The following is a 27,405-nucleotide window of genomic DNA, read 5'->3' as shown; positions in this document are numbered from 1 at the left end:
AAATACCTACCTCTATCTGATACCCAAACACCCTCAAACTCAAGCATTATTCCAGTTTAGATGGCGCCGCATCCTCTCCTCTTGGTTTAGCCCTCACAGCCTTTAAGTTCTAGTCTTATGAGAGCAGACAATTGGTCTAGTGACTTCCTCAACACGTCAATCCATGAACAGAAGGGATTTCTCCAGTTCTGATGGAGGATTCAAGTGCACAGCTGCACCTCTGCTATTTCTTCCCCCACAGCGCCACCTGCTGACACAGCTCACACCACAGAGAAGGGACCCACTCCTCAGTGCTGGGGCCCCAAGTTGGTTGAGCATCTTCAGGGACCAAAGCAGCTTGAAGGGCAGGCAGTGCTCACAGCGGTTAAGAGTTCGGGCCCCGTAACCTGTCAGACGCGGGTTCGGGTCCCAGCTCCAATACTGATTCTCTGGGCCAGTGCTGACCCTGGTCAAGCATTCCTGAGCTCCCCTCCCAGCTCTGAACGGGGGACAGGAATGGAGCCGACCTCCCACGGCAGCTAGAACTCAAGGAGACGGACAAAGTGGGTCAACTACGGAAAGGCTGCTGAGCCCAGAAAGCCCCCTTGCACGGCTGCCGTTACTAACTGCAGCCCCTGACCTGCTCACTCACGGATCCAAACCACAGCGGGGATCTGTCAAGCAGTTTTTTCTCAGAAGGTTTTGCTAACTCAATTGGGCTGATTATAGCTCATTCATCAACTTAGCCAATCACACCAGTGGACGTGATACATGTCCAAAAGTGTGAGGAGCCAGTGTGAAAACCTGAGGCCACAGAACCCTCTGGAGAAAACAAATGCTAACAAGGCAGTAAGCTTCATGATCATTTACCTGCACGTGAGCGTTTCCCCGACTTCACCTCCTGTGAGACCGGGAACGCAAGCAGCAGCCCCCAGACAGTGTGCCCGCATGCGCGCACTTCATTTCTGCATCTCGAGTGACACAGTAGGACTTGCAGTGGTGACTGCCACCCGGAACGGCTGGGGCACCCGTCACACTCACAGGCGCCCTGTCACGGCCCGGGTCCTGTCAGGGCCTGTCACCCCAGCCCCTGGGAGCCCCCTAGTCTCGGGCCTGGCCCCGTCTTCAGAACGTCCTAGTGTCCTTCATCAAATTTTTAACTTCCTCAGGGGGCATGTTTGGCAGGTTTATAGGCAAATAATCAATAAAATGATATTTCAAAGTGAATGTGAAAACTAAACCACCTTTCAGTCTATGGCTTTGTTTAATTGGTTCTAAGAGGAACTCCCCCGCCCCAACCTTCCATCTCTGAAATCAGGGTGCAGTTTGGAGCATCCCTCCCAGTCACTGTCGACTGGTGGCGATTCTGACAAAACCCTCACTGCCGCCACCCGATCACTTTCTTTCCATGAGCACAAAATCGGGCAGCTGACAGCTGACAGCCTCTTAGACCCCAGGAAACACATGCAGCACATGCAGCTACAAATCCACCGTGGACCCAATGGCTCACTCCCATCACAGCCCTCAATGAGCAGGTCCAGCGCCCCCTGGTGGGAGGACTCAGGGCCAGGTCAGGTGGGAGAAGAGAACCACACCGACTTCTCAGAGCCACAGAAAGAGCAGAGCCCAAGCCTGCCTGAAGGCCTGGCAGATGTCCACGACGGGTTACATGGGGGCTTTCCCTACAGAAATGGCTACTCCGAGACAAGGAGCCCCAAACACATCCTCATCCTCTCCTGAGCGTGTCTCCGCGGTAACTGTCTGGAGATCCGCTCTGGATATTCGAGGACCCACCACAGTGTACGTGATGGGGAGGCTCCTCATGCTGAAGGAACTAAATGGTTCTGGATGAAACTGCCACCACAGTGACGTGGGCTTACATGTTCTACTTGGGTGTTCACACACCTGAGGGGGCAGACGGGGCGTGCGGAGCCCCCTTCAGGCTCCAAGCACACGTGTGCGCACCCAGCTCGCATCTCGTCGGTTCTGCCCTGACCTCGAGGAAGACCTGAGATCCTCCCCTTCACTGCCCTCCTGCAGCCAGGCCAGCCCCTCCTACCTTTTGGTGGGGGCCCACTGCGGGCGTCTCCCTTCTCCTCCCAGTATGAGCACCATGGGGTGGCCTCCAGGGGCCCAGGAAGGCTGTCTGCGGGTGACTTGGCTTGTCCTCGTGAGCCGTCTCTCTGGCGTTGGAAGAATTTGAGGAAGGCTCTGGCTCGACTCCAGCGCTTTTTCCTATTAGGAGTAGAGGGTTAGGACACTGCCAACCCCCACTGCCCCTCCAGCCAGGGAAGCGGCCCTTCACTTGGGGTTCAGCACCAGGTTCCTCACGAATCTGCATCGCCAGCACCAGGATCATCGCATGTGGCCTCAGGGCGTGCAGCACCATTTGCAGTTCATTTGCACAGACCCAGGGACGGGAGAAGCGTTCCTTGTGGCAGAAACCCGCACTAGCCTCTCGGGAAACAGAACCTCACATGCAGCCTCCACTCTGTGTCACTGGGAGGCACCGGGAGAGGTGCTGTGCTCATCTAGGTGTGCTGGCAATTGTGCATCCCAGGGCCATGTCAGGGAGAGTCAGGGCCTCCTCATTTCCCGCTGGAGCTCCCAATAGGTGAGACAGGCGGGCAGACTTAGCCCCTTCCGGGCACTGAGGAATCTGGGTGAGGGGGGAACAGGGTGGGCCCAGTGGGCCATGTGGATAAAAAAGAGTGGACACTGGCTGGTGTGCCCCAGGGGTTAGAGCAGTGGCCCAAGCACTGAAGGGTCAAGGGTTTGATTCTGGGTCAAGGGCTTGTACCTGGGTTGCAGTTTTATCCCTGGGCCCACTGGGGGCGTGTGCTGGATGGCAACCAATCAATGTGTCTCTCATATTGATGTCTCTCTCATTGATGTCTCTCTCTCTTCCCCCCAACCCCTTGTTCCCCGCTACTCTCTCCAAAAATCAATGAAAAAAAATCCTCAGGTGAGGATTAAGCAAAATTAAAATAGCCCTAGCCAGTTGGGCTCAGTGGGTAGAGCATCACTCTATGGACTGAAGGGTTCTGGGCTCTATTCTGGTCAAGGGCACATACCCGGGTTACAGACTCAATTCCTGGTGGGGGGTGTGCAGGAAGCAGCCAATTAATGATTCTCTTTCATCACTGATGTTTCTCTCTATCACCCTCAGCCTTCTTCTCTGAATTCAGTTAAAATATACTAATATATATATATATAGTAAAATAAAAATTAATAAATGAAAATAGTGAACTTAAAGGGTAATACAGTGCAGCTAACTGGAAATGGAGGCATTCTAATGTCACAAGAAGAACCGCAGCTGGTTCTAATCCTGGCTCTGCCACAGAGCGACACTGTGCTGACTCAACTCCAGTACTTTCCTCATCGAGCCTCAATGTCCCCGCCAACACAAGGGACAGGAGGAGGGTGGGAAATTATGTGGTTTTGTGATGTCAACAGAGAGCCCTTGCAGGATTCATGGTGATTTGCCCTCAAGGCTGGGCTGGGGCAGGACAATCTGAAGGCCCAGCTCCTGGGGCTCAGGCCCGGACGCAGGGCAAGGCCTGCTGGACGGAAGCCCGCAGCCTCGGGGACCGAGCTGCCCACCACCGGGGCTGCTGCTCTGCAGAAGGGAACGTGTTTGAGAACCACCCTGGGGTCCAGAGACTCCAGAGGAATGTAGGGAAGACCAAGAGGTTCCTGTGACTGAAGACCATGGGTGCTGGCCCAGATGTCCGGCCCACGCGTACGGCCCATGCGTACGGCCCACGCTTCCTTCCCAAAACAGAAACATGGCTTTCTAGGTCCTGAAACCTGGAGACACAGCCTGATAGTCCTGCTTCAGTGGCTCTAATCCAGACTCTCTGCCCCTTCAACAGGACATGGCAGCTGGCATTCGCCATCCCTCAGAGGATAACCCTGAGGAAGGCCGGAAAGAAACTCTAAATTCTTTCAGAGCTGGGAGGGAGGTGCGCACAGGGGACCTGGCATAGAGGGGAAGGTGCGGGCCCCACACACTGGTCACTGCTCCACATGGCTTTCCCCACTCGTGAAAGAGCAGCTTCCTGTTCTGTGTAGAAGTTCCTGCTGCTGAAATCAACTCACTTCCTAGGAGCAGGACACTGAGCCTCCTTTGGATCCCCACTTCTGTCCTCTTCCGCCTCTCCTGTAGGCATAGTCTTCCGGCTCTCGCTGTAAACAGAGGAGAAAGAAAGAACAGTCTGGTTTTATATAAAACATGTAAATGGACTCATCGGCCCCAGCTGGAACCTGGCCCAGAAGGGCCGGCATTTTCCTGGGACTCGGACATCACGGTGCTCATGACCGTCAAGCTCGCCGAGTGGGGAAGATGGGGATGGGAGCTTGTGGTGTGGGTCCGGGAACCCTAACACGTGAGGAGACCTGCTGCAGCACCAGGGAGCAGGCTGTACCTCATCGCAGGAGAGAAAGCCCCAAACCATGTGCAACTCAGGATGGCAAACCCATGGGCCTTGACGGCAGAGACCTTGGTTTCCTTGCTTGAAAACGAGTCCCCTGGATCGAGGCAGCAGCTCAGGCTCCTTTGGCCATGAGGCTGCCGAGGTCCCACCTAAGACGCGGGCTTTTCTGAGAGTTCACCGTGAAGTGAGCAGCTGTGAAAAGCGATGACTCGCAAACCGCTGGGCCCAGGACCACCGACCCTGACCTGCTCCCAGCGGCCTTGGCTCGGCATCTGTTCTTCTAGTCTGTGTTCCTCTCTTCCCTCAGCCGTGCTGCTGGGCCTTATGCTAGAGCGCTTTCCTGTCTGGCTCTGACCGACCCCCACCACTAGGTGCACAAATTCACAGAAGACAGGCCCCCAACCCGCCCTGGGCTGGGAAGACTCCACTCGGAGCAGCTCAGGAAGCCTGCCCACTCCCTGGCCTCCTGCACACACTGTTTTATGCAAAACCATCATCAGATCATCCCCCTGGGTACCAGGCCCCGATGCTTCTAGTTGGCACCTACCCAACCTCTGCTGGTCATTGGTACCCACTGCGCTATAGAGAGCCAACTCAGGCCACGGTCATTTCCACCCCAAACTACAGTGTGGCTTTCCCTGTAAACCATCCTGGGTAGGTGGCGAGCCAGCTGTAGATGAGCAGAAGAATCCGGGAGAAAAGTGGAGCAGCGCCGTGACCCCGGGGGGCTGGGTCAGTGCCCCTGTGGCCACTGTGACCATGTCCCTCTGTCCCTCCTGGCCAGCCACTCCCCATCACAAGGAAGGACAGTCCCGCAGCTCAGCACCGCGGGGTGAAGACCACCCTGGGCCCACCAGATGCATCTCGGGTCACTTGACTTCCAACCCCAAGGTTCCCAGCACCAAGCCTCTTCCTCCTGCCTCCTCTCTGGCAGCTCCCTCGGCCCTTAGACCAGCCTCCCATAAACACTCACTCCCAGGGAATCTGACTCCTTAGCAAGGCATGGAGGCCTTCCCCATCTGAGTGCCCCCTGCTCTAGCCTTCCCTCCTGCCACTGCCTGCACCTTCCCTGCACCCCGATCACCCGTGCTCCACCTTCACGTCCCCCCAACTCCCGCCCCCCCGGCTAGCCCTGTCCCCATCCAGGTCAGCTGCAGAACCCCGACTCCCACCACCACGCTTCCTTCTCCGCCTCCTTGGAGCTCCTCAACATCTGTCTGCTGGGCACAAGCTCTGCTCACATGCCATCACCCCTGCCGGTTCGTGGCCACCAGGTCACTGGTTCTGTGCACCTCGCAGGGTCTCCGCCACAGCCAGGTCCGTGTCGTGTCAGCAGAGGGAGGACAACCGCGGCGCACCCACAACCCTCTCTCCAGCCCCTCAAGGGGAAATCAGACAGAGAACGGGCTCAACCTGCGACCTGGATTGCTTCCCTAGGTACCTCTCTTTACCTCTGTCATAATTTTTAAACTGAGCTTAATTCCAAAAGCAGATTAAGAAGCGGCTGGCAGTGGGCCATGTTGTTGAAGCCAGCAAAATCCAACCACCCCTCCTTGCAGAATTCTAGAGCCATTCCGGGGAAAGGAGAGCAGGGTGCGCTGGGAAGATGGTCTGTTCCCTTGCCCTGGGGACACCAGTTCGCCGGCGGGCTCTCTGCCCAGAATGTGGAGGCCTGGGCGTGGAGCTGGAAGCCCGCAGCCCTGTGAGGACAGGTGTCGGTCACCCCTCCCCCTTACATGTTCTCAGTGCAGTGCTCCTCACAGGCGTCCAGGAGGCTCTCGTTCAGCTCTTTCAAGGTGTCTATCTCCCTCCTCAGGTGACGTTTCTCCTCTTGCCAGTCCTTCTTCACACGGGTGAGCGACTGAAACACAGATCAACAATGTCCTCAACACCACGGGCCCCTGTGACTCCACTGCTGGGAGACTGCTCCCAAAAGGAGAAAAGGGCCACGTGCGTGAACATGGCCATTTCGGCATGAGCTTCACCAGTCGCAAGGACCAACACAGCCAATGTCATGGGGATGGCCGAGTGCACCGGCCAGTCGGGCAGCCCCGCCCACGTGTGGCCACTGAGCACTGAAAACACAGCCAGTCTGAGCCGAGAGGCGCCATCAGTGCAAAACGTACAAGAGGCTCTGAGGACTTGACAGCCATTTTTAAAAAGAATGTAAAGTATCTCATTACGAAGCAGCCCAAAGGGTGTGGCTCAGGTGGTGGAGCGGCCCCCCATGCACCAGGAGTTCACAAAAGAGATGCCTGGTCAAGGAACACACCCAGGATGAGGGGTCGATCCCCAGTAGGGGGCGTGCAGGAGGCAGCCCATCAGAGGTTCTCTCTCATCATTGAAGTTCCCATCCCTTTCCCCCTCTCCCTTCCTCTCTCTGACATCAGAAAAATAAATGCCGGGCTGGATAGGAATTCGGGGCTGAGGTTGGTCAACTCCTGACCCAGAACATCATCGGGCTGGAGTGGCGGGAAAGCCCAAGCTTTGGCTTCAAACAAACTGAGTTCAGACCCAACCTCAGAGGATGAGGATGGGCCCCAGCTCACAAAAGCATTGTGAGAATTCAGTGAGATGACACGGGGAGCACAGAGCAAAGAGCTCAGCCACGAGGACAGAATGGAAACAGCACTTGGCTGCTTCCATGCACCGCCCCGGCCCTGCAAAAAGCAAAGGTCAGGCCCTAACCAGTTTAGCGCAGTGGAGAGAGCATGCATTGAACTGCGAACTAAAGGTCCCAGGTTCGAATCCAGTCAAGGACACATGCCCAAGTTTTGGGCTGGAACCCCGCTGGGGTGGTGCAGGAGGCAGTCGAACCACGATTCTCTGTCCTCATTGATGTTTCTATCCCTCTCTCCCCCTCCCTTGTTCTCTCAAATCAAGAAAAATATATTTAAAAATTGCAAAAAGCAAAGGTTGGTGAGAGGTCTTTTCTAACACATCCCCACCAGCCAAGGTGCTTGTCCCCATTAAATGCCTCTGGCTTCCTCTCGGCCTCTGGGTGACATTCCCACACAGTCTTTGGGCACAGACGCCAATGAGGACCCACTCAGACCTGGCTGAGCCCCAGGCTGTCAGCCCCGGCCCCAGGCCTCACCTCGCACTGGATGCTCAGCTTGGTAAGCAAAATTTCCTTGGGCCGTTGCTCCGCCTTCAGGTCACGGTAAGCGGCCTGCCAGATCCGCATCTTCCGCTGCGCGTCCTCTAGGGAGGCCTGCAGCTCCTGGGTCTGGGTGCGTAGCTCCTCCTGCTCCCCCTGAAGCAGCTCAGTCCAGGAAGTGAGCCTGCGGGCGGAGAGCCACACGGCCCAGGGCTCAGGAGCACTCCCAGCCTCTGTCCCATGTACGCCTCAATCACACCCCCATCCTCTCGGGGCCTCAGGTTTTCCCCTGTGGAAACGAGGGCTGAGCACATTCAGAGGTTCTCAAACTGTGTCCGTTGGGGTTCTATGCGGCCACCCCGGCTGCCACACTCGGCTGAAACACAGGACAGACAGGCTCGGACACACTTCAACAGAGCAGCCTGTGAAAAATCCTTCCCCTGTAAGGCTTTGCATGTCTGCCTCCTTGGAAAAAGGGTTCTTCGGCTGAAACACTTTTGAAAAACATGGAATCAGAACATCTTTGCTCTGAAACTCTGCCTTTGCCCAGCTCTTCTCCCCAATTCCAAGTCCCTTTCTGATCCCAACTCCTGAGACAAATAAAATATGAGATTCTGGAGCATTATGTAAAGCCACTGACATCATCATCATCATCATCATCATTATCATTATCATAATTACCCGACTGGCTTTCCAGGGGTAAGGGTTCTACCTGAAATCTCAACGACCAGAGGCACATGGAATCCATGTGAACACAGATGGGCCCTGTGAGGCCCACACAGTCTCTGTGATTTAATGTAAATTAATTCGTTATTCAATATTTCTAAAAATGTTCCGTTTCACATCAACATTCAGCTATCGAGATTCTGGGAGGGTGGGGAGAAAGCATCAAGCAAAGGCCCTGGCAGGGGCGGCTCAGAAGTGACAGCATCAGCCTGTGTCCGGAAGGGTCGCGGGTGGATTCCCAGTCAAGGGCATGTCCCTGGGCTGTGGGATTGCTCCCCGGCATAGAGGGGTGTGTGCTGCAGCCATCCAATAGATGTGTCTCTTGCATCACTGTTTCTCTCTCCCTCTCCCTCCCTCCGTCCGTTCCTCCATCCCTCCCTCCATCAGTCCCTCCCTCCCTCGCTTCCTCCCTCCCTCCCACTCTCTCAGAAGGGCAATGAAAAAAGTATCCTGGGATGAGGATTAAATAATAATAATAATAATAAAAAGTAGAAACAAAAGGATGACCTGGCAGCCCGGGTCCGCCCCGCAGCTGACCGCCTTCAGAGGGTGTGTATTCTCCAGGAGGGCCTGCCCTGCCGCTGACACTCCCTCCCCACCTGCTGGACCTGCCTGGCCCCGCAGGCACCTGACTTTGTAGCCCCAAACATATTCAAACAAGGCTGTGCAAAGGAAGGCTTCCCGTGGTCAGGCCTCTGGGCTGAGACAAGACCTGGATTTGAATCCTGACTGGGCCACTACACTCAGGACTGACCGGAACAAGTTACTGAATCTCTCTGAGCCTCTTTCCTCATCTGTTTGAAAAGAAGGATAAAAACGCAGTCAATTCTCAGGATTCGCGGTATAATGTCCTATGGAGCCGCCGCGAGCACTGAGCAGTGTATCCTGCAACTGTCCCCACCAGTTCCTGTGAGTCTCTGGCCACATTTCTGTCAACCAATCAAGACATAAGGACGCTTTGTGCCATATGCTCACTGGGACAGCCAACAGCACCAGACCTCGGGCCTGAATGACCCTCATGATCCACTCGGATATTTTCCCTGAGGCCCAGCGCAGCGTGCACTTGGGGGCACTAGACAGCACTGCAGCACTCCATCTGGGGGCCATTTCAAACAGTGAAATCACCACCAAAAAGCAAGAGAAGAGGACTCCATGGCACTCAATGGACCGTGAAAGGGACACTCGTGTGCAGTGTGAGAGCTGAAACAGGCAGGAATCGGAGGCCTTGTTCAACCGCAGCTGCAAATGTGCACATCAGGCGATTCCAGGATCTCGCCCTATGGACAGGCCCTGAAAGGCCATGGAGACCGATGCGGGGTGACAAGTGCGTCTCAGCGAGGAGGTGAGTTCACCAACAGGGAATGCGGGAATGACGTGGAGCAAGCATATGTCCTTCTGGAATGGCTGGTGAGAGAGGATGAAGATGCCCGTGCCCGCTCAGTCATCACCATCATCCATGTGGGAGGGGCGGTCACCCACACCTGGACGATGCTCCATTCCAGCCACCAGCTGGAGGCCCTTCCCTCCTGACCATCAGCTGTGATCGTGACAGGCGGGTGAAAGGGCACCATGACCAGGGGACTCACCGGAGCTGAGCTCAGCGAGAGCTGAGGGAGTTGGTGCGAATGAAACGCGGCAGATGCCGCTGCAGGGGCGGGCGGTTACCTTTGAAGCTCCTGCTGCAGCCTCTCCTCTCCGTTGTTCTCTCCGGCGGCGCAAGGGCCTTGGCCTCCTGCTCCTGCCTCAGGGACTCCTGGACTTCAGGCAGCTGCTTCTCCTGCTCCCCCGGCTCCCTCTCCGCGGCCCCCTGTTGGTTCTGGGGGCCCAGACTGGAAGGTTCCTCCTCCTGCCCAGAGGAAAAAGGTGAGGATGCCTCATTGGGTAAAGGCCCCGGGGAGCCAACGACCCCGCATCCCTGCACCCCCACACGCAGTGAGGGGCCAAGAGCAGGGCAAGTGCAGACCCCAAAAGAGCAGGGACCCTCAGGGCAGGCAGCACCAGCCGTGCTGAGTGCGGTTCTCCCAGCAGTTAAGGAACTGCGCTGGCCGGGCCCACGGCATGAACGGACCAGCACATGGTGCTATGGGAGCCCTGCGCCCTCTCCACACACGGGACCTTTAGGGGCACAGGATACCCGCTCTCTGGATCAGCTCCTTGGCTGCCCCCTGTGACCCATTGTAAAAGCCTATTTTTTAAAAAGTACATAGAGATCAACCAAAGGACTTATAGGCAAGCATATAGGCCTAACCAATGGACAGGGACAACAGGGGGCTGAGCGCATGAGTTCCCTCCCCCCACCAATAGGGGGCAATGTGGGGATAAGGACACATATGTAATAACTTAATCAATGAAAATATTTTAAAATAAAAGAAAAATAAAAAGTACATAGAACATCAGTCAGGATACAGAAGATCTGAACAACACTAGCAGCCAACTTGCCCTGATATTTACGGAACAACCATCCACCCGGCACAGCCAGCAGCACCGCCCTCCTCCTCCCCCCAGTCCTGTCAACCACTACCAAGATGGCCAGTGTCCCTGGGAGGCAACACCTGCCCCCGCGGCCGGCAGCGGCTGAGAATTGCTGGTCTGAGCTGCAGCTGAGTGAAGGAACTGGTCACCCAGGAATCACTGATCAATGACCAGGACACGGCTGTGATCCCGGAGGCTCCCTCGGGCAGGCAGGGGCGCCAGGGGGGCATGTGCTCTGGAGGGCCTACCTGTGTGGCCCTGGAGGGCCTCATGGTGTTTGCGATGTTAGACTGGGGTTCTCCCTCCAGCTCTTCCTTTTGGCTGTTGGCCTTGTCCTGGGTGAGTTGGGTCCCCAACTCTTCCACCTGCAGAGCCAAAGACCCAGCCCGTGCCACAGTCAGATCACAGAGTGAACTTGGCTTGAAAGCAAACCCCAAACCTGTCACCCCACAGGACACCTGGCCACCGGCTTGCCCGTATATTCTGGACACCTCCCACTGTTACCTCCTTCCGGAGCTGCTGGTTCTCCTCCTGCAGCATCTTTACTGTGCCCTGGAGGGCATGGGTATTCTCCTCCAAATCGGTGATCCGCGTGCAGGCTGAAGAGCACAGTGGAGTCAGAGCCCAGCTTCCAGGGCCTTCACTTCCCCTCTCTGACTCTGGCCCCGAGAGGACCATCCACCCAGACGGCCACCCCCCGACCCCGAGGCCTAGGTGTGAGGGCCAGGGATGGTCAGCTGGGTGTCATTCACAAGGTGCTGTCGCTGTTGGTTGTGGCCCCTGTGCTGGCTCAGCTGGGGGCTGGTAGAGGAGCCACCCAGAGCTTAAGAAGAAGGCAGGTGACCGTGGAGAGGCCAAAGCAGAAGTTCCAGACGGTGGAACTGCTGGAACCACTTTTTGCCAAGTTCTAACCTGACTGTCAAGTCAAGGATTTCAGAGACTCACAGAGTCGGCAAAGACATGGCATGGTCCGGGCCAGCCGTCAGAGTGCGGGGGTCTGGGGGGCTCAGCTGGGGTGTGGGAGGCACGGTAATTGACCAGTATGTCTGCGGGGGGTAGAGGATCTGGGGCGCGTGTGTCGAGTACTTGCCACCCGTGGGTGAGGTCCTTCGGGAGGAGAGGTCACTGAGCAGCCCCTGCCCAGGGAGACAGAGAGCAGACTGCACCCATCTGCCCGAGGATGACATGAACGGAGGAAATCAGCCCAGGCCTCTGTTATAATGCAGGTCAGTGAGCACTGGGGAAGCTCCTGCCATCCAGAGCTTTCAATCCCCCACGGACAGATCTAAGACAGCTTCTGGGGTCAGCGTGCTGTCATCTGGAAGCTCCTGGGACTGTCCCCACAGGCGCTGAGAAATCTGGCAACATTTACTTGTAGTTCATGTCCTGACTTCGAGGCTGCCAGGCCCCTCATGTTCCCCTTGGGGATAATGGCAATGAAACGGTCCCAAATGGCCCCTGAATCACACCCTACTGACTTGGGCTGAGGGTGGGCTGACCCAGGAGATTCAGAGCCAAGGGCTCAGCTCCCTGGGTGAGGGAGAAGCCACAGCCAGGCTGGCTCCCCGGCGCCAGGGGCTGCTGCCTACCTTCTATCAGCAGCTCCAGCTCCCAGCTCAGGTGGGCGGGCTGGTTCCTCCTCTGGACCTGTTCAGCCTCGAGGGCCATGATGTCCCCCAGCAGCTCCTCAAGGAACTGCTGGGGGATGTGTCCACGATCCTAGTGCAGGAAGAGGGGTGGGGTGAGGATGCACACCATGGAACCCGCTGGCCTGCCCCGCCCCAGTGCAGCTACCCTCATTCCCCAGGTTGAAGGGCCTCCATGCACCTGCTCACTTCCTAGAGCACAGCTGCACAGAAGAGACTCCAACACAGGGTCCTGCTGGGAGACCTACAGCCACTAAAAGATGTGCTGACCCAGTGGTAGGTGATGAAGACCCATGAGGCCTCAGTGGTGTCTGAGCAAAGTGACGCACAGCACAGGGCTGTAAAGCAGGTGACAGGAGGACGGGCGGCTGTCAGGCCCCTTAGCTGGTTTACCATGTCTTGGAAAGGCCGTAGGGACTCCCAAATCACAGCTCGGCCCACATCCTAGTTGCCAGCAGAGACCCTTATTGCCAGTCACCCACCTACATCCATCCTTACAGAAAGCAACACAGCAGTCAGGCCCTATCAGTTTGTTTGGTTTTTTTAACATCCTATAGAATAAAAGCCTAATATGCTAAGTATCCGGTCATCCATTCAACCAATGCAAGCATAATACACGAATGATATGCTAAGGCCACTCAACAGCTTGCTATGACGTGCACTGACCACTGGGGGGCAGACGCTGCAACTGGCAGGTTGGCTTGCTGCTGGGGTCTGACTGATTGGGACTGAACTAGACAGGCCTGACATGCCCTGGGGCCCTCCCATGGTCCCTCACCACTAGCCAACCTCCTGTGTCCCTCCCCGCCCTGATCATACACCAATGGAGTCCCACTGCCTCGCCTATGCCCTCTCGCAATCCGGGACTCCTCAGGGGCTGTCAGAGAGCCAGTTTCAGCCGAATTCCCGCAGGCCAGGCCAAGGGACCCCAATGGTGCACGAATTCATGCACTGGGCCGCTAGTATGTATATATATATATATATACATATATATATATATATTTCTTTTAAATATACTTTTATTGATCTCAGAGAGGAAAGGAGAGGGAGAGATAGACACATCAATGATGAGAGAGAATCATTGATCGCCTGCTTCCCACAAGCCACCCCTGGGCATGGAGCCCACGATCTGGGCATTGGCCCGGCCGGGCAGGCCCTGTCTCTTTTGAGGGCCTTCACTGCTGCCCACTTAAGCCACTGAGCTTAGCATATGACTCTTCGCTGGCAGCAGGTCACTGTGTCGGCAGCAGCCCCAGCCCAGTAGCAGAAAATCAGAGAAGGGCACCACATAAACCTAAAGCTGCCCCCATCTGTTGTACACAGGATGCGAGAGTGTCTGACATGTACAGCCTCGTCTGGTTGGACGAGCGCACCTGCTGACAGGTGCGGGATTTCCCTGAGCCCGTTTCCCTAACAAGGAAGGGGTGGGGCTAAGATCTGTCCCGGGTGTGAGGGCTGAGCCTTGGCCTCTCAATTCCACGGTCACTCCACTGATCTGGGAGCTGGAAATAAATGGCTGTTCCGGTGAGTTTTTGTTCAACACCCAGTTGCTATGTGAACAGGTCACACACAACCTCTTGGAAAACCAACAGCTCTGGGCAGTTTCCCGGAAATGAGGGTTAAGGCACAGCAAACAGTACTATGGGCCCCTGGGTGTCAGGCACATGCTGGGTGTGGGACGCCATGGCTGGTCCCTCACAGGCCCCCTCAGGGGAGGAGTCCGCGGGGCCTATTCCGGTCCCAGGGCCCAGCACACACGGGGAGCCGGTCAGCTCTTTCCCCTCATCTCTGCTCCCGCCCAGGAGCCCTCCCAGAACCACTGGTGTCCTAGGGCTGAGTCTCCCCCGAGCGCCTTCACAGTTTGGGAACACGCATGCACCCAACATGTCCCTTGCTCTCGGTGGCAGTTGCCCAAGGCTGGCCCCACGTACGGTTCTAACAACTGGGAGTGGGCGGTAGCTCCTGCTTTTCCATCTCATGTTCACTTTCCCGCACCGGCCAGAACCCAAGGTTCTTGGTAGAAGGGAAGCCGTGGACCTGCCGCCAGTGGACACGGTTCTGGTCAAAGCCTGGCAGCGGGAAGGGTTTGCTCACAGAATCGGGAGTCACCTGGGCACCGTCTCTCTGCCCATCCCCGGCCCTGCGCTAGGTGCCCTCTGTCCTTGCACATTCACTCCTCACAAGAGCCCTGAGGGGGAGGCAGGGACAATCCCTTCTCACACAGGAAGAGGCTCTGCACTCACCGACTCTACGACCACCGACTCTTCTCACTTCAACTCTTCACACCGACTCTTCACACACTGACAATTCACACCGACTCCGCACCACCAACTCCGCACCACCAACTCCGCACCCACCAACTCCACAACCTCCAACTCCACGCCCACCGACTCCATGCCCACTGACTCCGCACCTAACATTCCACTGTCTCCATGGCCCCCCAACCAAACTGCTCAGGCCACGCATTCTAAACGGCTCTGCCAGAGGCTCATGCCCCATGCTAACTGCTTTGGAATACACAAAAATTAGGACACTCTCCCCATGAAGATTAAGATCTAGCTGGCACATAAAATGTAAAGAAACATAAAGGTCATATTTATAGATCCTATACCATTATAAATGGAAATTAACCACTTCATTCTGATATGTCTGTCTATGTTTCAAAAAATTATTTTTTCCCATCAGCCACATTATAGAAATTTGATCTGTTCCTTTCAGGGAACAACACATTCATTTTATTTTGTGAAGTCTTACCTAGAGAGCCCAGCTCGGGAATTCTCCCCATCGACTGTCAATAGTTCATACATTAGAACCCCTGAAGTCCACCAGTCAATAGCCTAAAACACAATTTGACAGAACACTCACTAATGTGTAGTTTATAAGAAAAATGAACAAAGTAAAGCTATATATTTGAAAAATATTTTATATACATATATATTTTTTAAATATATATTTTATTGATTTTTTACAGAGAGGAAGGGAGAGGGATAGAGAGTTAGAATCATTGATGAGAGAGAAGCATTGATCAGCTGCCTCCTGCACACTCCCCACTGGGGATGTGCCTGCAACCAAGGTACATGCTCTTGACCAGAATACAACCTGGGTCCCTTCAATCCCCAGGTCAACCCTCTATCCAGTGAGCCAAACTGGCTAGGGCTATACTTTATATATTTTTAAAAAATATATCTTTATTGAGTTCCGAGGGGAAAGGAGAGGGAGGGAGAGAGAAAAACATCAATGATGAGAGAGAAGCATTGATCAACTGCCTCCTGCACGCCCATAATGGGGATCAAACCCCCAACACAGGCATGTGCCCTTACTGGGTATTGAACATGACTTCCTGGTTCATAGTGTTACTCTCAGTTACTGAGCCATGCCGGCCGGACTGGAAAATATCTTAACAAAAGGACTTTGTACATAGCTTTCTGTGCAAGGACTACTAAATTAGCACATGCAAGAAAGACATTTAGAGAACAAATATGCAGGTACCCTCAGAACAGAATTTAAACATTTAGGCTGCCAATCAATTATTTCTAAACTAGTAATGATTTTACTTGGGTTAATTAAAAAACTCGTTCTTAATTTAAGATAAATTTAAATTGTTTAAAGTAGATGAAATCTTTGGACTTAGATTGGGGGTGGGGGGAGAGTACTGATTAGCATTTCGATTAATTATCCAGCTCCAATGACTGTTATAAAATTACTGAAAGTGAATCTGGACAAGCAATGGGTCCGGGCTGCTGGTCACTCCTTGAGCCAATGAAGCAGAGACAGGGTTGAGATCATTTATTCCATGAATGCAGCAGAAGGAGAGAGCAGCAGGTCACCCACAAAAGTTTGCTCTACCCCCTGTCCCCACCTCCCATAAGCCAGCTGCTTATCTTGGGTAGAAGACAAAGATCCCATGGGAAAGCAGAAATTTCAGGCCTGGGAAAGTAGGAAGGTATAGTGATTACAGGCTACAGGCAACTCCGGCTGGGGGTTGGCAGAGGCCGGGTGGCTCCGGGACCAGACTACAGGCAACGAGGTTGCTGATCTAGGCCTTTCTCAGAAAGGAGGGTGGCCTGCATTCCCTTGTTAGCTCCCATGTCCCAGGGCGGACAACTCTCCACCAGATCAGAACGTGCTTTCCCTCATTAGAACAGAACAATCATGGTTAACAGAGCACCATTAATATTCCTTGTAATCATAGCAAGTCCCCAACAGTCTATTCCTGCCCCAAACAAAAGAACAAAAATGAATAAAATCCCACCTAAAGTGGTTACTTTTTCATAACTATCTCAATCAATTCCTCGTATAGAAGCTATTCCATAAATCTAACCGCCTTCATTTGTGGGAAGCATGATGAGATTTCAATTAATGTCCAACGAAATGTGATCTAACCTGGAAACAAATTTATAGATGCAGTGACCTGAAGTGAGAACACAGCAAATAACATATACTTTAAGGAATCTTCAGATGATGAAAATTATTTATCATTATGCAAATCAAGATTTCAAGAACAGTTGAATTGATGAGCTTATGCCAAAGAGATATAAACTGGATGATAAAATTTCAAACTCTCTGCTCCCAGTTTTCAGGGCCAACATTTTAGAGAAACGATGCAAAATTTATGAACCTAGCGCTATTTTTAAGGAAAATACATAAGAATGACACAGAAAACAGGATGAGGCCGACTGAAACCACAAAAGAGTGAGCACAAGTCTGGCACAGTGATGAGCACATTGCACACACTGCATCTCATTCAATCAACTCAAAGTCATCAAGGTGTTCCATGAGCTCCCATGGACTGAGCTGTATTTTGGACCACGGGTATGCACAAAGGTTAGGAGTCACATAAAGTTTTCTTTCCTAAAAATTGGTTCCACGACATGGCCGGTGTGGATCAGTTTGTTGGAGCATCATTCTCTGCACGGAAAGGCTGTGGGTTCAATTCCCGGTCAGGGCACATACCTAGGTTGGGCGTTCATTCTCCAGTGGGAGTGTGTATGAGAGGCAACCAATTGATGCTTTTCTCTCACATCAATGATTCTCTCTCTCAAATCAATAAGCACATCCTTGGCATAGGATTTAAAGAAAGAGTGGGTTCCATTAGGTCGTAGAAAGTCATTCTCAAATGTTCAGTTATCAATTCTTAGCAACGTCTCCAATAGTTTCAAAGAATACCTTGAAGCTAACTAAACCAGCAATACCATTCTTTTCTTTATACAGGCAGTTTTACCGGCACCCGAGCCTCGTCGGCCTGGTTCAGTGGTTGAGTGTCAACCTATGAACCAGAACCAGGCAGTTATGGTTGGCTTCCAGGTTGGGGCCCATGTCCCAGTTGTGGCCTCCATCCCCAATGCGGGGTGTCCAGGAGAGAGCCAATCAATGATTCTCATCATTGGTGTTTCTCTTTCGCGCTCCGTCTCCAGTTTTCTGTGAAGTCAATAAAAGTATATATAAAATAAGAATTCTCCTCAAAAATATGAATAAATAAGTAAGGGTAGAGGACACCCTGACTGGAGAGGGCAGTGGGTCTCTGCTGTGGCCCCACGTAAAAATACCTGGGGAGGTTACATAGACAAGCCTCTCTCCTGCTGGGCTAACGCCTCCGGTCCTGGTGGGCCCTCTTCCAAAGTGATCAGAAGGTCTATGGTGATTCTGCTGCACAGCCGAGTCCAGCACCACCGGCTAAGTGTGGGGGATGCTGATCTCACAGGGACTCACTGCACACAGGCCCCTCACAGGGTCTCACCGCAGAAACAGAGTTGCCATTCGATCCCTCGCAACTCTTGCTGACCAGGCCGGGCACCCGACTCGCGGCTCCAACTACCTCCCACCCTTCCACGGTGGGTCCACATCCACAGGGAACTCACTTCTGCTCTTAGCAATTTCCTCAGTTTCTCCACAGGCTCAGGCTCACAGCCCGGAATCCTCTGCATGTCACTGTTCTTCAGAAACAACATCGTTTCCAGCACACAACGAACCTTAAAAACATAAAGAAAAGAAAGAGAGAGCCATCCATTTCAAATTGTCATCACTTCAACTTGGGAAGAAACAAACCAACTCTGCACGTGGCCACCACTGCTGATAAACCCGATGGTCGCAGGCAGACCATCCCCACTCCAGCCTCTGCAGCCTTTTAACATGACCCGGCACCGGACCCCCGCCAGACCTCCACCGGGGCCTGGACCACTACCCACAGAGCTCCCCTTCCCTCTCCTGCTCCCCTCCACCCCCCTCCTCCCACTGATTCTCCCCCCTCCCTGCACTCCTCCCTCCTGGCCCTGTGCTCTGAGCCACCCCTCCTCTCCACAACATTGGCCATTCCTTCCCCACCCCTGGCCTGTACACTCTTTAACTTTTCAACTGGAAAGAATGTCTCACTGACAGAAAAGTTGCAAGAACAATTCAGAGACCTCCCAGATACCCCTGTCTGAGATTTCTCCAAGTATTCCCTTTTCAGTGATAGCATTCACACAGCATCACTGCGTATGTTCAGGGCTGTGCGTCCTCAGAGGGCTCAGACCACAGCACATCCCAGTGAGCATTTCGGGTCTCAGGATGGTCCCGTCCTCCCTTTTGAGCCTGTGTCTCCTGCATGTCCTGCTGTCCACTAAAGGCCCAGCTGAGAACATGGGCTGACCCCGCCTTCCCTCCCACCCATCCCCCGCCTGGTCAGTTCCAACTCCCACACCCATATCCACTACCACAGAGCTAATCCTCCCACCACCATCTCTGACCCCTGAAGGGGGTCTCCCTGTCTGACTACCTCTGTCTTCTACGTTGTAGCCAAGGTGACCGTTAGCACGAACCCTTCCCAGGCCATTTTCCCACTCAGAACCCTCCAGGGGCCTCCAGGATCAAAGCCCAAGTCCTTGCAACGGCCTCTGCCCTGCTCCCCTGTGGGCCCCACACGCACCCTCTCCCTGCTCCTCACACATCCCTCAGGCTCCCCTGCCCTCCCCTATCTCTGATCTGCACAAAATGAAAAGAGGCAGGAGCTCTGCTCAGCCCTGTGTTCTACAAGGGGAAACTGAGGCTTGGAAGACTCGGGTCACATTGCTGTGCAGGGCTGAGCCAGAAGTCCAGGTCGCTGACACCTGAGCCCCGAGCCAACGGCCTTCCTCAGTGAACATTTGTTGAACAGATGAGTGTGAATTAAATCGATTCTTAAACTCACAAAATACCCGAGTTTTAGTAAAGGAATAAGGTTTGCTCACACACTCACGATAAAAACATCTTCATCCCAGGAGCAGACAGTAACAGATGGCTAGGGCATCACACACAGCATTTCCCCACTTATTTCACCTGCTGCTCAGCATCTGCGCACTCAGGCACTTAGGAGGCAGCTCGAGGGACCCACCGTCCCTGGTCTGGTCCCGGAACGTGCTTTGCCCTGGTCTCTCTGATCATTGCCAGGGACATAGCATCGTGTTTTCTCAATGAAAATCCCCGTTTCTCAGCCTGAAAAGGATCAGTTCCTTATCTTTCTCTGTGAAAGTTCCAGTCAGTTTTTCCAACATGTAGGAGATGCAGAGAGACTGTACCAGGTGGAAGTCATACAAACGGGCAAGGATGGTGAGCCGGCTGCCACCCTCTGTGCCTCGCTTCCCTTTCTGTAGACATCACCGCACTTCCTCAGCGCGGCCTCCAGAGAGGGAGCTCCGACCTGCACGAGTGAAACAGACCCACCCAGCGTCATCGCACACACCTGACCATCGTGGCAGCGCGCTCCTCTCAGGGACCCTTCTTTTCAGCCAGCTGAGGCGTTTATGCTGAAAGCGTCAGTCCTTTTAAAACCAGCGCATCAACGCACACCTGGTAGGACACTCACGGCCACGGGACATACCCTGTAAGACCCGGTCTGAGTGTGCAGGGTTGGCACAGGGCCACGCGGACTGCAGGCTGCAGCCCAGAGTAACCCGCCACAGCACTGGGACCTGCCTGTGAGCCACCCTCTCGCCTTCTCAGTCCAGGGGGACCGCCTCGGCCAGAAGCCGTCTAGCTCCTTGGAAACAGAGCACCGCACATCTGTCTGCAGCGCTGCACATCCCACATCCCTCATTCTGAAGCGCAGCTGAGCCCAGAGGAGGAGGCGGGAACAGCACCAGGTGGGGGCGTGGAGCCCTGTGGAAGGGGCAGTCGGGAAGGGAGGCCTGCCAGACGCAGTCCTGCGGGACCTGGGAAGGAAGACCCGGATACCCAGCAGCTCTGACTGGCCACGCAGCCACTAGATGGAAAAGATCCAACTCTGAGGAACAGGAGCTGGAAGAGGAAACCTGGGGGGGGGGGGAAGAGCAGGTTATGGGGGGCGCCTTCAATTGTGGGTGCAGGTGAGCTCGGCCCGACAGGTCAGAGTGTCGTAAACACGTGTCACTGCTGAAGGCAGACACAAATGCTGGAAGCCTCCAGAAGAGGCGCAGATGGGCAGGAGTGAACCATGGCTTCACAGAACCCAGCGCCCATAGACAGGGGCTACTCCTAATTTAATAAATAATAAATTTAACCTGTAAACTCCCAATTGGAGCCTTTTCACTAAACATCAACCTGAAGAGCAAGCCATGACCACGACACTATGTTCAAATATAACTTAAAAAAGAGAAATTAGCCAAGCCGGCATGACTCAGGGGTGGAGCATCGACCTAGGAAGCAGGAAGTCGGGGTTCAATTCCTGGCCAGGGCACATGCCCAGTTTGCAGGTTCAATCCCCAATGTGGGAGTGCAGGAAGCGGTGGTCAATGATTCTCTCTCATCATTGATGTTTCTATCTCCCCCTCTCCCTTCTTCTCTTAAATCAATAGAAATAGATTTTTAAAAAGAGAAATTAGAATTCTGCACACATAAAAATTATGTATAAAATTAAATGTTTGAATGGTTGAATGTTTTCAACACACTAATGGAATTACTTAACTACATCAAATTTTCTCAAAGTTTGAATTTATTTGAAGTCTTTAAATAAAGTATAGCAATATTTGACCCATACAGTTCCTAGGGCAATGGAAACTAAGGAGAAAAGAAACAAATGGGACTACATCAAAAGAAAAAGCATCAACCAAAAGAACAAGAAAGCCCACAGCATGGGAGAACACATTTGCCAATGTTATCTCCGATAAGGGTTTAATCTTCAAAATTTACAGAAAACTCCAACAACTTAACAAAAGGAAGATAAATAATCCAATCAAAAAAAATGGGCAAAGGACCTAAATAGATGCTTTTCGAAAGAGGACATACAGAAGGCCAAGAAATAAATGAAAACATAGTCAAAGCCACTAATCATCCAAGAGACATCTTCACAGGAGAGTTTTACCAAACATTCAAAGAAGAACTAGAATCCCAGCAACAACACAGCACCGCTAACTATTATGCAGCCAGCTCTGGGCAGTGAACTTCCACTGGACAGAGAGGCCCTATAGCCTCAGAGGCCAACCCCAGAACACTGCCACCCAGAGGCTGACCCACAAACTGACTCTTTGCTAAACACAAAATAAGGCAGTCTGGGAAACAAATACGGCCTGCTTTAAAATAAGGACTGTGGTTTACAACACAGAGGAACAGTGTATCGCAGGGAAACTCAATACTCTCCTGAATACCTGGCAGGTCTAAGGAGAGCCACACTGAAGAATAGAAGAACCGAAGGACCTTCACTACTGCAATTTTTTTTTTCTTTTTTCACCTTTTAACTAAGAAACCAATTTTTTTTTCTGCTTTTTCCATCACCTGATTTTACCCTTTTAATTACTACCTTCTTATTTTTAACCAGTATTATTACTGCTACCATTATACCATTTTTTAAAGTGCCATTTTATTTTCTCTTTATTTTATTTTGGGATTAGTGTTCTCCATTCTATTTTCATCTTTATATTATTTGTTGTTTCTAGTTTGCATTCATCTCCAGCAAGCTGTTGCTGGAATTTGTTGGGATTAGTGGCGGTTCTATAGGAGTATACTCCTCATATAAAAAGTCTCTTCCCCTCTTCCACTTCATTCTCTCTTTTCGCTCTTTTTTTTTCATGTCTTTTCTTTTCTCGCTTTTATTTTCCCCCCTCCATTTTCCCAATTTCATTTCTGCACTCCTTTTTTTGGTCCCTACTTTTCTTTTCTTTTTGTTCTTTTATCTTTTTCTCTTCCTTCTTTCTTATCCCCTAATTCTCTTAATTCGGGTGGTCACCTTTATTTGGGGTTATTAATATCGTGAATATATTTATGTATAGTGCCTGGTACGTGGTGCCTTGTTGTGTTGTATTTTGTGCCTTTAAATCAACGCAGCAGATCCAAGCAACAGCAACCTCCTGAGCACCACACCCTCTGCTGAGGAACAGCAGCTGTACGTGAAACCTCGCCCCACCAGCCAGAAGAGCCACCACAGCTGTGAACAGCACCCACCAGAGGAGCTGCTGACAACTGAAGAGCAGCTGCTACCGCAACCGCCCGAAGAGCAACCACAGACCAAGGAGTCACTGCCACCAAGGGAGCAACCACTGAACGACTCAACGTCTAGATATGTCAGTGAGATCAAACATGGGTAGACAAAGAAACCCCCAAAGGAAAGAGAAGGAGGACTCTCCAGAAAAGCAGCTAAGTAATACAGAGGCATGCAACATGACAGAAAAAGAATTCAGAATAAGGGTCCTAGAGTGCATAAACCGGATGGAGGAAAAAATCGACAACCTCTGCAAGAAGCAAGAAGAAACAGATGAAAAAATCAATAACATATGGAAGAAGCTAGAAGAAACAGATGAAAAAATCAACAACTTAAGTAAGACCCAAGAAGAAATGAAGAGTGATATAGCTGCAATGAAAAACACCATTGAAAGTATCAACAGTAGACTAGGAGAAGCGGAGGACCGAATTAGTGAATTAGAAGACAAGGAAGCAAAACACACCCAAAATGTACTGCAATTGGAGAAAAAAATTAAAAGACAGGAGGAGAGCCTAAGGGAGCTTTGGGAAAACATGAAACGAAACAACATACGAATAATAGGGGTACCAGAACAACAGAAAGATGAACAAGGATTAGAAAACCTATTAGAGGAAATAATATCAGAAAACTTCCCTGAGGTGGGGAAGAAAAAAGTCACACAAGCCCAGAGAGTCCCAAACAAGGTGAACCCGAAAAGACCCACACCAAGACACATCATACTTACCATGGCAAATGTTCAGGACAAAGAGAGAATCTTACAGGCTGCAAGAGAGAGACAGAAAGTTACATACAAGGGATCTCCCATTAGATTGTCAAATGATTTCTCAACAGAAACACATCAGGCCAGAAAAGAATGGACAGAAATTTACAAAGTGATGCAAAGCAAAGGACTGCATCCAAGAATACTCTATCCAGCAAGGCTATCATTCAAACTTGAAGGGGAAATAAGAAGCTTCACAGACAAAAAAAGGCTAAGGGAGTTTATCACCACCAAGCCAGCAATGCAAGGAATGCTAAAGGGACTGGTATAAAAATAAGAAATAAAAAGCTCAGAAAGAAAACAGCCACACACAAAAAAAGAAATGGCTACAAACAAATACCTTTCAATAATAACTTTAAACGTAAATGGACTAAATGCTCCAAACAAAAGACATCGAGTGGCTGAATGGATAAAAAAACATGACCCATACATCTGCTGTCTACAAGAAACCCACCTCATTAGAAGGGACTCACACAGACTGAAAGTGAAAGGATGGAAAAATATCTTTCAGGCAAATGGAAAGGAAAAGAAAGCTGGGGTAGCAATACTTATATCGGACAAAATAGACCTCAAAGTGAAGGCCATAACAAGAGATAAGGAAAGCCACTTCATAATACTAAAGGGATCAATACAACAAGAAGATATAACCCTGGTAAACATATATGCACCCAATGCAGGAGCACCCAAATTCATAAAAAAAACTCCTGGAAGATATCAAAGAAGAGATCGACAACAATACAATCATAGTAGGGGACTTTAATACACCACTGACAGCACTGGATAAGTCCTCTAGACAAATAATCAGCAAAGATACAGCAATCCTAAATGACTCACTAGATCAGATGGACTTAATAGACATCTTTAGAACACTTCACCCCAAAGCCAGGGAATATACGTTCTTCTCAAGTGCTCATGGGACATCTTCAAAAATAGACCACATATTGGGTCACAAGCAAAGTATCCCCAAATTCAAGAAGATTGAAATCATAAAAAGCATCTTCGCAGACCACGATGGCATAATATTAGAAATAAACTACAATAAAAACAACCCAAAATACTCAAACACCTGGAAGCTGAATAGCATGCTATTAAATATTGATTGGGTTACCAATGAGATCAAAGAAGAAATTCAAAACATCCTGGAAACTAATGACAATGAAAACACAACAATCCAAAACCTATGGGACACAATGAAAGCAGTCCTGAGAGGGAAGTTTATAGCTCTACAGGCCTATCTCAAAAAAACAAGAAAAAATGGTAGTAAATCATCTAACTCTACAACTCAAAGAATTAGAAAGAGAGCAACAAGAAAACCCCAGAGTGAGCAGAAAGAAGGAGATAATAAAGATTAGAGCAGAAAGAAATGACATAGAGACCAAAAAAACAATACAGAAAATCAGTGAAACCAAGAGCTGGTTCTTTGAAAGGATAAACAAGATTGACAAACCTCTAGCCAGACTCACCAAGAAGCAAAGAAAGAAGACCCAAATAAACAAAATCAGAAACGATAGATGCGAAATAACAACAGACCCCACAGAAATACAAATGATTGTTAAAAAATACTATGGACTGCTCTACTCCAACAAACTAGACAACCTGGAGGAAATGGACAAATTCCTAGAAAAATACAACATTCCAAAACTCATTCAGGGAGAATCTAAAAATCTCAACAGGCCAATAACTATGGAAGATATTGAAGCAGTCATCAAAAAGCTTCCATCAAACAAAAGCCCAGGACCAGACGGCTTCACAGGGGAGTTTTACCAAACATTCAAGGAAGAACTAAAACCTATCCTCCTCAGACTACTACAAAAAATTCAAGAGGAAGGAACACTTCCAAGCTCATTCTATGAAGCCAGCATCACCCTAATACAAAAACCTGGTAAAGACAACACAATGAAAGAGAATTACAGGCCAATATCCCTCATGAACATAGATGCCAAAATCCTCAATAAAATCTTAGCAAATCGGATCCAGCAGTACATCAGAAAGATCATACACCATGACCAAGTAGGATTTATCCCAGGGATGCAAGGATGGTACAATATCCGCAAATCAATAAACGTGATACATCACATAAACAAGTTGAAAGAAAAAAACCACATGGTCATATCAATTGATGCAGAAAAAGCATTTGACAAAATTCAACCCCCATTTTTGATAAAAACTCTCAGTAAGGCGGGAGTAGAAGGATCATACCTCAACATAATAAAAGCCATATATGACAGGCCCACAGCCAACATCATACTCAATGGACAAAAACTAACACCATTTCCCCTAAGAACAGGAACAAGACAGGGATGCCCCCTCTCACCACTCCTGTTCAATATAGTACTGGAAGTATTAGCCATTGCAATTAGACAAGAAGAAGAAATAAAAGGCATCCAAATTGGAAAAGAGGAAGTAAAACTGTCCTTATTTGCAGACGACATGATATTATACATACAAAACCCTAGAGACTCCATCAAAAAGCTACTAGACTTAATACATGAATTTGGCAATGTAGCAGGATACAAAATTAACCCCAAGAAATCTGAGGCATTTCTATACATCAATAGTGAACTTTCAGAAAGAGAGATTATAAAAACAATCCCGTTTGCCATCGCACCAAAAAAATTAAGCTACCTAGGAATAAACTTAACTAAAGAGGTAAAAGACCTCTACTCAGAAAACTACAGGACGTTGAAAAAAGATATAGAGGAAGACATAAACAGATGGAAGAACATACCGTGTTCATGGATTGGCAGAATCAACATCATTAAAATGTCCATACTACCCAAAGCAATCTATAAATTCAACGCACTTCCCATTAAAATACCAACGGCATACTTCAGAGATCTAGAACGAACTCTCCAAAAATTCATCTGGAATAAAAAAAGACCCCGAATAGCTGCAGCAATCCTGAAAAAGAACAAAGTAGGTGGGATCTCAATACCAGATATCAAGTTGTATTACAAAGCCACTGTTCTCAAAACTGCCTGGTACTGGCACAAGAATAGGCATATAGATCAATGGAATAGAATAGAGAGCCCAGAAATCGACCCGAACCAATATGCTCAATTAATATTTGACAAAGGAGGCAAGAACATACAATGGAGCCAAGATAGTCTCTTCAATAAATGGTGTTGGGAAAATTGGACAGATATATGCAAGAAAATGAAACTAGACCACCAACTTACACCATACACAAAAATAAACTCAAAATGGATAAAGGACTTAAATGTACGACAGGAAACCATAAAAATTCTAGAAGAATCCAAAGGCAACAAAATCTCAGACATATGCCGAAGCAATTTCTTCACTGATACAGCTCCTGGGGCACTTGAAACTAAAGAAAAAATGAACAAATGGGACTACATCAAAATAAAAAGCTTCTGCACAGCAAAAGAAACCATTATCAAAACAACGAGACAACCCACTGTGTGGGAAAACATATTTGCCAATGTCATATCTGATAAGGGCCTAATCTCCAAAATTTATAGGGAACTCATACAACTTAACAGAAGGAAGATAAACAATCCAATCAAAAACTGGGCAAAGGACCTAAATAGACACCTTTCAAAAGAGGACATTCAGAAAGCCAAGAGACATATGAAAACATGCTCAAAGTCACTAATCATCCGAGAGATGCAAATCAAAACAACAATGAGGTACCATCTCACACCTATCAGACTGGCTATCATCAACAAATCAACAAACGACAAGTGCTGGAGAGGATGTGGAGAAAAAGGAACACTTGTGCACTGCTGGTGGGAATGCAGACTGGTGCAGCCACTATGGAAGACAGTATTAAAAAACTGAAAATGGAACTCCCATTTGACCCTGTGATCCCACTTCTAGGAATATATCCCAAGAAACCAGAAACACCGATCAGAAAGGAT

The 27,405-nt window shown here is 50.4% G+C and overlaps 2 protein-coding genes across 2 annotated transcripts in view; both read right to left on the bottom strand.

The window, feature by feature from the left end:
* The window catches only part of LOC132229638 (ferritin, heavy subunit-like), a 63,995-nt gene that overhangs the window by 25,596 nt on the left and 10,994 nt on the right, over positions 1-27,405 (bottom strand). The gene's annotated exons all lie outside the window — the stretch shown is intronic.
* Positions 1,754-15,144, bottom strand: LOC132231854 (protein Daple-like). Its single transcript, XM_059691660.1, has 8 exons — positions 15,114-15,144; positions 11,218-11,312; positions 10,962-11,078; positions 9,907-10,087; positions 7,513-7,748; positions 6,152-6,276; positions 4,081-4,167; positions 1,754-2,214 (listed from the first exon to the last, which is right to left on the bottom strand). Exons 1-8 carry the CDS (start codon positions 15,142-15,144, stop codon positions 1,800-1,802), a joined length of 1,287 nt encoding a protein of 428 aa, XP_059547643.1. The 3' UTR covers positions 1,754-1,799.

This window comes from Myotis daubentonii, chromosome 3, assembly GCF_963259705.1.
Source record: "Myotis daubentonii chromosome 3, mMyoDau2.1, whole genome shotgun sequence".
Classification (NCBI taxonomy): domain Eukaryota; kingdom Metazoa; phylum Chordata; class Mammalia; order Chiroptera; family Vespertilionidae; genus Myotis; species Myotis daubentonii.
This window is presented reverse-complemented; position numbering and strand designations above follow the sequence as displayed.